At 45.1% G+C, this 12,645-nt stretch overlaps 1 protein-coding gene across 1 annotated transcript in view; it reads right to left on the bottom strand.

The window, feature by feature from the left end:
- Window positions 1-1,068: 1,068 nt before the first annotated feature.
- The window catches only part of LOC124741174 (ataxin-8-like), a 28,869-nt gene continuing 17,292 nt past the window's right edge, over window positions 1,069-12,645 (bottom strand). Inside the window, exon 3 of the mRNA XM_047248682.1 lies at window positions 1,069-1,176. Within this exon, the coding sequence (XP_047104638.1) occupies window positions 1,069-1,176 (108 nt within the window). The remainder of the gene's footprint in view (window positions 1,177-12,645) is intronic.

Below are 12,645 nucleotides of genomic sequence, written 5' to 3'. Positions count from 1 at the left end.
TGCTCATGTTACTGTTGAGGAATGTTTACATCTACTTCTAAGTAGCACAAGCAATCATTTCAGTCTTTTATGCCACAAGGTTTTTGTTAAATATCCATCTTCAGAGCAGAAGTTGCCAGAAGAAGCAATTTCAGTTCAGATTTAAAATTGTGTGATGGTTTCCAGCAGCCAGTCGCCTTTCGTTTTATTCTTCAGTTTCTATTTATAATTTTTATTTATTTATACGTGTCTAGATGGTGTAATGTCCTGGTGGTCGAAGGATGTGCCGTTGGAACTGCTCCCAACATTGCCCGGGGTCCGCCCGATCGCTAACAGTATTGTTTGTCATATCTTCCCCATGTTGCGATCTTCGGGGAGGCCCCTGCCATGTACCCCTCTATTTACCGTGACTGGTTTTGAATTGACAAGTGATTTATTATCAGGTGTTACATATGTATTACATATATGCAGCATTGTTGTGCCTCATGTAGCTGCGGCAAGAGAACGAAACGTGTACGCACTGAATGTGGTGAGAAGTATGTACAGTTCACGTCTGGCCACAGCTGTGAAACTCCAACAATGCTGCAAAGATGCAATAAATATGTACCATCTGATTATAGTGATTCAAAACTGGTCATGGTAAATAAAGATTGAAAAATAATACAAAAGCAATTTCTGGAGACCTTTATCCATCACAGTTACAGTGTCCCACAAATATATTGGGTAGATATTAAAAGTTTTAAAATTTTTTGGCACCTGTCACATTATATTAGTGGGAAAACAATACGAAACTTTTGTGGGTAATGTTGAACGCTTTCATGAGGCTTTGGCAGATTTAGTGATAAAAGATTATTATGTTTTCTTCAAAATTTGGATCAAAACTACTTCGTAGTTGATAACCAACTGTGGCGGCGCAGGGTTGCTGGTTGTATACATTATTCCACATACTTAGAACGAGCAAGAGCTGCACGTGCAATGCAAATAGAGCAAAAAATACATTCAGATTATTTTTATTGTTGTCGTTGTCAGCAGTTGTGGGAAGTACATCAGTGGGGGTGGTGAATAGGGCAACGGTCGGCTGTCCCCTTCTCATGCGTCCTGCTGTGCCTGAGAAATCTGCGTGGTGCCCAGAAAGTCAGTCGTTGTAGTGGGCTCATAGGTGTCAGGAAAGAACTGCAGTCGGCTGACTCCTAGCCACTGCCACAAACACAGAGTTATTTTAGACAAGGAGTAGTGTGGTTGTGAAAAAGCAGTTCAAGCTGAACTGTGATCTGCACTATCAATACAACACAGATATATAACTTTTGTGTAAACTTTGTATTCTTACGTAAGATTTAACAAAGTTATATACTATGGTGTGAAGATATTTGAGAAGCTCCCATCCAATATACAGCAAGTAATTGGTTATCTCAGCCAGTCCAGTGAAATTACATATTTAGGCTACAATTTTCTTGGAAAAATACTTGATTAATGAAGTAAATATTAAGTTTCTGATAAGACAACCTGCAGCTACCTAATGTAACTGAAGTAGCAGCAGTCTTCTTTCTAACTCACTAGAACACATTTAACTGGCATAAACAGCACTAGTGTTAATATAGTGGATGGCTTAAGCAGTATTTGGTTATCTTCTGTTAATGTCTACCTTTCGTTGTTCCATAGCCTAGTATGTTCTCGTCCTTGGTGTTTTGTACAGAATGTCATGAATGAGTGGAAGAAATCGCTATTCTTTTGAAATTGTAATGGTTTATTTATGTCAAACTACATTAGTAAACGTATATATTGTGAAGGTGCTGTTAGAATTCTTAATGCCTTGAAGATGCACCTACAAAGTGACTGTCGGTAAGAACCAGCATCTCTGTCTGCAGCTCCCAATTTACAATGTGAATACAACATGTGATCAGATTAGCCGACTATATGCTTCACCATTTGACAACTTAATATTTGCTCGAAATATTAAAAAACAGTTTCAGGGTTTTAGAAACAGACGAAAGACCAGATGACTTATATGCAAATCAATACACAACTAAAACTGTGTCTATAATTACGATGAGAAAGGTAGGAACGAAATTTCCGAAAGTAAACATACACTCGGATAGCCTTGGGCGTCGACTCGCAAAAATTTTAAGTTATGGACATGGTACAAACGCATCTAGTTACGTGAGACCAGGGGCACCTATGCACGAAATTAGGAGAAAACCATAAAAGCCGGAACTTCATCAAATGCAAATGAATTACAGTGATGGTGGGGGGGGGCCAATGATGTATACAAAAATGAATTATCGAGTGCCGTCGAAAAGTTAAAGGAAACACTGGATACCAATCACAGTAAAACGATGACCATCACTGGAATTCCGCACAGACACGAACTCATAAACGATTCGTGTGTAAATAAAGAAATCAGGAAAGCCAACAAACAGTTCGAGAACATATTCGAAACGTATGAAAACGCTCAGTTTCTTCCTGTTGACTACCGAGAGAGAGGCAGTTTTACAAAACATGGTATGCTCTTTAATGGAAAGGGAAAGAGACTTCTCAGGTCTAAAATTGTGGATACGTTGATGGTAACAGCACAACCGAGATTACCATGCCAGCCACAAATAGTAGTACAACAACCACCATCAACTACAGCAGTGAAACCATCCGAAACTACAGCAACAAAAAAAACAAACAAAACAACTATCAATATCAGAAACAAAACCACCATCATCAGCTGATATAGCACAGCCCTCACCAGCGGCAGAAAAACCAGCAAAGACTGAAGCAAGACAATCCTCATCAGATGTGGCAGCAACTTCAGATTCAGCACAATCTCGATGGTCAGCAGAACCGCGATCGTAAGAGGCTGCAACAGAGCCACTATTACAAGTGGTGCCAGAATCAGGACTATCATCACCACATGAACAAGGAACAACAGAAGAACCAACAACATCAACAGAAGAAACAACAGCAGAAGAATCAATAGGAGCCACTCATAACAAGAGAAAAACTTCACCTCCGTGCCATCTTAAGGATTTTTAGTAGAAACTGGGAGGAAAAAAACATTAAGATAAGTAATCTGCAAAAAGTTGTGTCTGGTCAGTTTAGAGTAGATAATTTTGATGACATCACATCTAGTATAGCAAATAATAATCTTATTATGCATTCGGATATTGGAGGTTTATCAGCTAATCTGGTCAGTAAGCTTTATGACAGAAATATGTCTAGAGAGAAGGATATGGTCTGTAAAGGTTATTTGCTTAAGTGAACATTGGCTTAGAGATGAAAATATAAATTTATTGAACAAACTTACCGATTATGAAGCAGCAGCTAGCTTCTGTAGAGACAATGGGTATGATGGTTCATGTATTCTGGTTCATTCATCAGTAAAATACCAAATTAAGCAAAATTTCAATAATTGAAATGAAGAATGCACATTTGAGAGTTGCTGCGTAGAACTTAAGGACTACAATATGCTGATTTTCAGCATATATCGTACTCCTGATTAATTAATCTACTGCAGTTTTCTGGTCAAACTTGAAATTTACTCCACAACTCAAAACTGAAAAATTACGTAAAAAAATGGTTATTTATGCTGATTGTAATATAGATGTGAGAAAAAATGAGAAATTTGCCTTGAAGATGAAGGAGCTGATGTCCACACACGGTTTTATTCTAAATTTTGTAGAAATGACAAGGGTAACTGCTTACTCGGCATCCTGCGTAGATAACGTTGCTAGTAGCTGAATCTACAGAGTGACAGAGAAATGTACAGTAAGCTTAGGGACCTCAGACCACAGTGCTCTCCATTAGTGCCATTAGTCTGTGCTTGTCAAAGCACAAAAATAAGAAAATCAGAAATTTTAGAGATGAAAATATAGGAATGGTCGTCAGCCTCACCTCGTGGCCATTTACCGTCAAGTCCTCAGTAAATGAAAATTTCAATAACTTTCTGGAGGCTTTCTTGATGGAATTCAATGAATGCTTTCCTTCTGTGGCGCCGATAGGTCACTTCAACCACACGAATTACAAACCTTGTAACATGAACTGCTCTGACGAGCCGCCATATTTAATTCAGTCTGCCTTTGTACTTCATGCACTGTTCATGTCTATCAGTCTTTATGGTAAAATATGTGTGTATATAGAAAACTTGGGAACTGTTTATTACGTATTTTACAATCCGTATCCAGTATCCCATATTGGTGACCCCGGACAGAAAGTTGTACGTCCTCCGCGCCGGTCGTATAGAATCGACAGGTTTCACGTCCGACGCCACGGCTACGTAACCGAACATTCTTTACGACCAGGTCAACACATCCCACCGCCGTCAGTTATTTCACAGCTAACGGACAACGGTCTACGATCTTCGACGAGGATAACCTCTGCTTTAGCAACTCCACAGTCACCGAGTGTTATGCAGTTACCTCAGGCAATGGACTCGGGCTTTATTTCGCCAGATTACGCACAACAAGAAGTGAAGTGGACGGTCTACTAAATAGTGTGACGATTGATCACTCGTACAAAGTTCAAAGGGACCAAAATTCGCACACGTGCTTTGATCCTCTACGCGCCATGACGTCGGTTACAGTAGAGCCGTGTGCAATGCCGCCATTTGTGCAAAACGCACACACAGTCAACTGTCACCGAGCTACGCCAGCCTCGCCTTCCTCGCAAATCAGCAACAGACATTTTTTATGCATCCAGTTCGCCAGGACAAACCACCGGATCGGCGGCCCAGTCTGGCGACCAGGTGGCTACCGACTGCACCCGACACGGCCTCTTTGCCCAGCAACGTTGCACTGCGACACTGCGACCACCGGCGGGTTTCACCGGCGTTTTTGGCCCTACCACGAAGGGTGCGTGGCCAGTGTGCGCGGAAAACTCTCGTTGTTGCCACTTTAAGCTTGAGGCCACCCCCCCCCCCCCTTAACCGCACTCACCCACGGGGGGCCTCGATTCCGGCCATACGACCGCTCGCTGCTTCCACAGTACCACCGGCATCTGACGTGCCGGCCTTCAGCGTCATTTCCGAGTTGGACAATGTCAATGCTATTCCTACAATTTCCGGTCCAGTTTACGGGCCCTCATTACGCGCCAGTCGCCTGTTCGCTCCCACGGTACGTACCGTGCCTGCCGTGTCGTGTTTTCGGGCGTCTTCGGAGACATTGCAAGCAGCCGTCGTTCTGAACGTGTGGGCTAGTAACATTTCCGCTCCGGTGATGCCGGATCCCGGCACGAACTCTTGTGCAGGCCTTCCGAGACACGCTGAAGCCACCTCCGTCTCCAGCTCCAGGCCGCCTACCCGAGCCGCCTCCCCTGTACGAGGCCGATCCTGTTCCACGGTTCGCACTGGTGGAGCACCTCTTCGAGCTCCATCGAGTGGCTGATGACAACTCCAAGTTCCTACGTTTGGTCACACACCTTCACGACCACTAAGATTTAATTTGTGAGCTCCTACTTTTGCCTCCACCGCTACTGAAGTACGAGTTCACTGTTGTTGTTCTGGTCCTCAGTCCTGAGACTGGTTTGATGCAGCTCTCCACGCTACTCTATCCTGTGCAAGCTGTTTCATCTTCCAGTACCTACTGTGGCCTACATCCTTCTAAATCTGCTTAGTGTATTCATCTCTTGGTCTCCCCCTACGATTTTTAACCTCCACGCTGCCCTCCAATACTAAATTGGTGATCCCTTGATGCCTCAGAACATGTCCTACCAACCGATCCCTTCTTCTAGTCAAGTTGTGCCACAAGCTCCTCTTCTCCCCAATCCTATTCAATACCTCCTCATCACTTATGTGATCTACCCACCTAATCTTCAACATTCTTCTGTAGCACCACATTTCGAAAGCTTCTATTCTTTTCATGTCCAAACTATTTATCGTCCACGTTTCACTTCCATACATGGTTACACTCCATACAAATACTTTCAGAAACGACTTCCTCACACTTACGTGCATACTCAATGTTAACAAATTTCTGTTCGTGAGAACCGCTTTCCTTGCCATTGCCAGTCTACATTTTATATCCTCTCTACTTCGACCATCATCAGTTATTTTGCTCCCCAAATAGCAAAAATTCCTTTACTACTTTAAGTGTCTCATTTCCTAATCAAATTCCCTCAGCATCACCCCACTTAATTCGACTACATTCCATTATCCTCGTTTTCCTTTTGTTGATGTTCATCTTATAGCCTCCTTTCAAGATGCTATCCATTCTGTTCAACTGCTCTTCCAAGTCCTTTGCTGTCTCTGACAGAATTACAATGTCATCAGCGAACCTCAAAGTTTTTATTTCTTCTCCATGGATTTTAATACCTACCCCGAATTTTTCTTTCGTTCCCTTCACTGCTTGCTCAATATACAGATTGAATAACACTGGGGACAGACTACAACCCTGTCTCACTCCCTTCCCAACCGCTGCTGCCCTTTCATGGCCCTCGACTCTTATAACTGCCACCTGGTTTCTGTACAAATTGTAAATAGCCTTTCCCTCCCTGTTTTTTACCCCTGCCACCTTCAGAATAGAGTATTCCAGTCAACATTGTCAAAAGCTTTCTCTAAGTCTACAAATGCTAGAAACGTAGGTTTGTCTTCCTTAATCTTTCTTCTAAGATAAGTCATAAGGTCGGTATTGCCTCACGTGTTCCAAAATTTCTACGGAATCCAAACTGATCTTCCCCTAGTTCGTCTTCTACCAGCTTTCCATTCGTCTGTAAATAATTCGCGTTAGTATTTTGCAGCTGTGACTTATTAAACTGATAGTTTGGTAATTTTCACATCTGTCAACACCTGCTTTCTTTGGGATTGGAATTATTATATTCTTCTTGAAGTCTGAGGGTATTTCACCTGTCTCATTCATCTTGACGAGTTCGCTAAGAAAACGATATTGGACCGACTTGCCTGCTCGCCACCGGAATTGATAATCAAGATTCTGTTCAAGGAGCACCTGGGTGACCGCAGTCCCTCACAACTTTGGCCCCGCCTCAGGTTACTCGTGACTGAACACACAAAGCGAGACCACACTGTGTGCCAAGTTACCTACCGACCCACAGATGCACCTACCGCCGCACTCTTTGGAGGCTATCGGTTCTCGCCTACGCACTGCCAGACGAGCTGTATGCGCCCCTGCGCCAGAAACACGCAGCTCACCCCCATCGCTGTGTGACGCCACACCTCCTGTCTACCGGCCGTCTGCAGGCAGGGGCAGGGCCAGTTCCGCTCCCACGCCTTCTACGCCGCCAGGCAGTGCCCGCTTGCTGCCTCCTCTTTCCGAGCACTCGACACTCGCCCACGCTCCGTACGTCCCGGTTTACATCCCAGGACGCATCTACGAGGACGAGCCTCCCGCGCTGTCGCAGTCACCGCCACCGCCACATCCGGCTCATCCGTGCTGTTGCTACCGCTAGAGTTTTGGGGCCGAGGCCGAGAACTGCAGGTTACCTTGGCGACCGCAGGTGGCTCCGAGTCCTGCAGGGAACTTCACAGGCGTCCCCCAACACTGCACTCGTCACCTCGGCCGAGCGGTCGTTTATACGTGACAGACATTTCATCGCAGTCTGTCCACCTATTTGACACTGGCGCTGACGTGTCTATCGTACCTCGATCGTTGGCTCCTACCAACTTTTCACTGACGAAGTCTCTCCTACGAGCTGTCAGCGCATCAATGTTACAAACTGTCAGTTCCTTGAAAGTGATGGTGTAGCTATCCCCTTCTCTCCATTTCCTGTGAACCTCCTACATCGCCAACATCGACGAACCAATTCTGGGTATGGATTTTTTTGTCCCATTCCAAGCTCTCCCTGGACGTAGTTCAGTGTTACAACCCCCTCTAACACTCAGATACCGTGCTCCAGCACCCATACTCCTCGTACTGTTTGCGCCACAACGTGGGATTTACTTCGCGAGAGTTGCGCCCTCGTGGGCTAGATTGTGACCTGTGTCACTGACCTACTTTCAGAATACGACTCACCGGTGCACCTTTGGCGGGAGAATGACGAGCTGAAACAACGCATTGCTCACACTAACAAAGAACTCGCTGCAACCCGCACCTCGCTGTTGAGACTGCAGTCCGCAGTTCCTTCACCGGATCTAACTTCACTGCCGAGCATCAATTCGAACACTCGTCAGGTTAGTTCAAAAACATTCATTGCGTGAGACAATTCACGTTCAGTGTTGTTACACGTCCAAGGACACTATTTTTTGGATGAGTTGTTTACGTTTTTTCAAAACCAAAACTGTTTAAAGTATGAAACTAAAGTACTTTGTGGTTCTGCGTGGAATGTTGAATGTTTTGTTATAATATATTCAGTTATCCAGAACTTATTCGCTTACTGTGAACTATTAGACAACAGCTGTATTAGGTATAAATGTAATACCTATTAGTGACACGTGAAAATTTCTGCCGGACTCCCACTTGAACTCTCGTGTCGAGAGGAAATATTCCATCAAGTTCTTTTGACTGCATAACTTCCAGCAATCCGAACGTGAATGCGATGAAGAAATACTGAATATTCATCTGTCCTGGAAACCTCATCAAAAATACACTGTGCATACGTTTAGAATAAGGTATAATGAGCCACTTGTAACACATTCAGCCAATGACACACAGCTTCTTATATGTCGTGTGTTCAGCGCTTTTTCCTCGATTCTTTTCACACATCACCTCTCCCTCTGAATGCTTTTCCCTTATATTTGAACGCTCACCATTGCGCAATTTGAAAGTTGGTGGTAATAATATTCGGAGAACCCACTCGTATATTGTGGCAAAGATATGATGTCACCAGGTCACGTTATATGCTTTTCGTAAGTCAAAAAAGACGGCAACAGGCGTTGGCGTCTGGAAAAGGCTGTTCGGATGGCAGACTCGAGATGATCAGTGGTAGAGCGACCCTGCTGGAAGCCGCCCTGACGTGGAGCCACGTGACTCCAGGACCCAGCCCAAGTGCCAACTGGTGAGGCTGGTGGGCCGATAGCTCTCCACGTCAACCGGGTCTTCACCTGGTTGCAGCACCGGAATAATGGTGCCCTCCCGCCACTGCCATGTAAAGACGCCATCACACCAGATCCAGTTGAAGATGACAAGGAGATGTCGCTTGCAGCCAGATGAGAGATCCAGAATGAAACTTTCAATCTGCAGCGGACTGTAAGCTGATATGAAACTTCCTGGCAGATTAAAACTGTGTGCCAGACCGAGACTCGAACTCGGGACTTTTGCCTTTCGCGGGCAAGTGCTGTACCGACTGAGCTACTCGAGCACGACTCGCTTACCATCCCATGATTGGAATACAGTCATTTTTTTTAGCACTGCCATAACATACTCTTCCTGCCCATGTATCTTAAACCAGCCAAAAATCTGCAGTCACTCTTGAAGCACTTAACGATGTCTTCTGCTGTATTTTATGCGCATTCCTCAAACGTGCACAATCAGTATTTGAATAGAAGTATGCTGTCTGCCCTGTTTGTGGGCCAGCACAGTGAGAAAGATCTCGTAAGTGCAAAGCAGGCAGTACTGGCCATTTTGGATGAATTTTCGTAATATGGTGTAGCAAGAACAAGAAGTAAGTCGAGATAGAGCTTTAAATTAGCGACTCATTTTTCTCTGCACTTCCTAACTAATATTGGTTCGCTTTCGTCCTGCTGACTATTGGATAGGGCCAATTTAACGCTAATTACGAAAACAAGACTCGGGAGAAAAGTTTTACACCTGGTGTTCTACATGGCAACTTCACACACAAGAACTTTTTGCCGACACTACTACCACCTACATACGTAAGCTTTTCCTGTGTCACTTTCAAGTAATGCACTTAAGCTATTCCTGATTTAACTGGAAGATCTGTACTTCCCACTTTCATATCAACAGCCTCAAAATGCATATTGTAGACTTCGGGATATGTTACAGGTCAGAGTCACACCAAGATTGTGGAGAAAGGGGGGGGGGGGCGGCAAGTCACTCTCCAACAAGTGTTTACCAATAAATAAGTGGCGGAAAATTACGGGTATAGGACGGCTTAACATGTGGAAAATGAGATTTTTATTATTCACTCAATGTATTTAACATTTATTATTCCTTTAAAATCGCACAACAACTTCAATAAAACACTTTAATCAGTCACACACTTATTTCATAATTATTTCACTTTTAAACTGCAAATCCTCTAAGAGCTGTCTTGAATCTTCACGAGTCTCTCTCAACAGCCTTGATGTGGATAGATATGTACAGCAACCAGTAATCAGTCAGAACTGCATCTGCAAAAACACAAGGATTATTAAACAATTTTTGCTGTCACTAATTACTAGCAATATAATTGACAGAGTAGATTGCTAATATTTGTTATACTACATTTGCTAATATTTGCTATATCACATTTGCAAGAACGATCTCACTGAAGTAATTAAGTCCATCAAAACGCTTAGAAACTAACCTCTCGTCTGACGAAAACGGTCTAAAGACTGGCAATTTCTTCAGATCTGTTGACAATGATACTTCGAATTATCTCTTTACTGAGTGACTGAAATGTAGTTCAGGTACCTATGAACATAACAATATGTTAGAATTCATTTTCTAAACACGAACTATTACGGTACTATGCGGTTACTTACATATTAATTACACTATTAATATTTTCACAGTTGTTTCTTTAATACAAAATTAAAGCCAATGGAAGAATAAACGTAAAACATACTTACCAATGACATGTTTGTTGAGATGCAATTTTCTGTGTGGACAGATGTAACTTTTTCATACGGTGGTACGTCGCAGAAATCGCAGGAGTCACAGAAATCGCAGAAGTAGCAGAAGTCACAGAAATCGCAGAAGTAGCAAAAGTCGCAGAAATCGCGGAAGTAGCAGAAGTAGCAGTGGCGGAGGGATACGCGACTTAGGTTCCTTAACTGCGACTCTTAACTGCGACAAATCACAGTTAAGAATAACAGATACTGAAAAGTAGCATTCACAGAAATCACTGATATCGCAAAATCGCAGTTTAGCCCATCACTAGCGATGACTGAGGGCACACGTACGTTTACTACTAACTATCCATGCCCCCGAAATATAGAAATAAGAACCACGAAACAACACGCTGGCTTCGAAACTTTCCTGTTTTTTTTTTTTTTTTTTTTTTTTTTTTTAAAAAAAAAACCTGTACAACTCAGGTAGGCTGGCAGCGGCACACTACGCCCCTCTTCAGCCATAGCGTTTTACAAGAGTATAAAACATGGTGAATGACAATGAACAAAGTGACGGGCAAAAGAGAGAGGTCACAGAGACATAAAAAACACGGAGTCGTTCACATGTGACGATAACAACACTGAAAACACGTCGGCACGGCGCACAAAACACTGATGAGTCCGACGGCACAAGTGAACGTAGGAGTGGGACGGCGGACACCAAAAACACTATAAGACGTCACACACATGAGACACAAAAGGCGACGATCTCCGGCGCGCGAATGTTCACTATACGTGTGCGAGTCCGGGGACCTGCCAAGAGGGGAGGAGGAGGAAGGGGAGTGGGAGAGCGAGAGGGGAGAGCAGAGATGCCATGGGCAGGGGAGATAGGGGGGAGGGAGGAAGGGGGAGAGGAAGCCCGGAGGAAGAGGGGGAAGGGAGGGGACAGGGAGACGGAAAAAGAAGGGAAGAGAAGAGAAGGGAGGGAGGGAGGGTGCCGAAAGGAAAGGACACGGGAAGTGGGGGGCGGGGCAGGGTCAAAGTTGATAGGAGGGGTAGATGGAGGGGACGAGGACATCATCAGGGAGAGGGAGCTGGCGGAAGCCACCTTGGGAGAGAGTATGGAGGGTGGAGAGATGGAGACCGGGTGGGACGTGAGAATACAGGCGCGGCAGCGGGCGGGGGTGGGGGTGGGGGTGGGAGAGGATCGGGGAAATGAGCGGGTGAGGAGGATCAAGTTTACGTGAGGTGTACAGGATGAAACTTTCCTGTTTTTTTTTTTACTTTATTGTCATTTTAATGCCTATACAATAAGCAGGCTGGCAGCAGCACACTACGCTGCTCTTCAGCCAAATGCGACAGAAGCACAAGAAACAGGAGAAAAACAGAAAAGTCACAAAATGGTGGGCGATAAAATAGGAGACACAAAGAGACAAACACGGAGCCGTTCACACTTGACGATAAACCACACTTCAAACTGTGGAGACGACGCACAGACACTGAAGAAGACGATGGCACTGGTGAACAACGGAGCGTGACGGGAAACACTGAACACGAAACACGACGGCACACACAAGACACTGATGGCGGCGATCTCCGGCGCGCGAAAGTCCACGTAGCGTGTGCGAGTCCGGGGACCTGCCAAGAGTGGAACAGGGGGGAGGTGGGGGGAGAGGGGAGAAGAGGATGCCAACGGCGGGGGAGACGGGGGCAAGAGGGAGAGGTACAGGGGAGGGGAGGCCCGGGGGAGAAGGGGAGAGAAAAGGAGGAGGGAGGAAAAAGGAAGAGAAGGGAGGGAGGGTGCCCGGAGGAGCAAGCACGGGAGGAGGGCGGGAGGATCAAAGTTGGTAGGAGGGGTAGATGGAGGGGAGGAGGGCATCATCAGGGAGGGGGAGCTGGCGGAAGCCACCTTGGGAGAGGGTAAGGAGGGTGGAGAGATGGAGACCGGGTGGGACATGAGAGTACAGGCGCGGCAGCGGGCGGGGGTGGGAGAGGATCGGGGAGACGAGCGGGTGGGGAGGATCGAG

This window comes from Schistocerca piceifrons, unplaced genomic scaffold (genome assembly GCF_021461385.2).
Source record: "Schistocerca piceifrons isolate TAMUIC-IGC-003096 unplaced genomic scaffold, iqSchPice1.1 HiC_scaffold_1880, whole genome shotgun sequence".
NCBI classification, from domain to species: domain Eukaryota; kingdom Metazoa; phylum Arthropoda; class Insecta; order Orthoptera; family Acrididae; genus Schistocerca; species Schistocerca piceifrons.
Note: the sequence above shows the minus strand (reverse complement) of the source record. Positions and strands in the feature narration are given on the sequence as shown.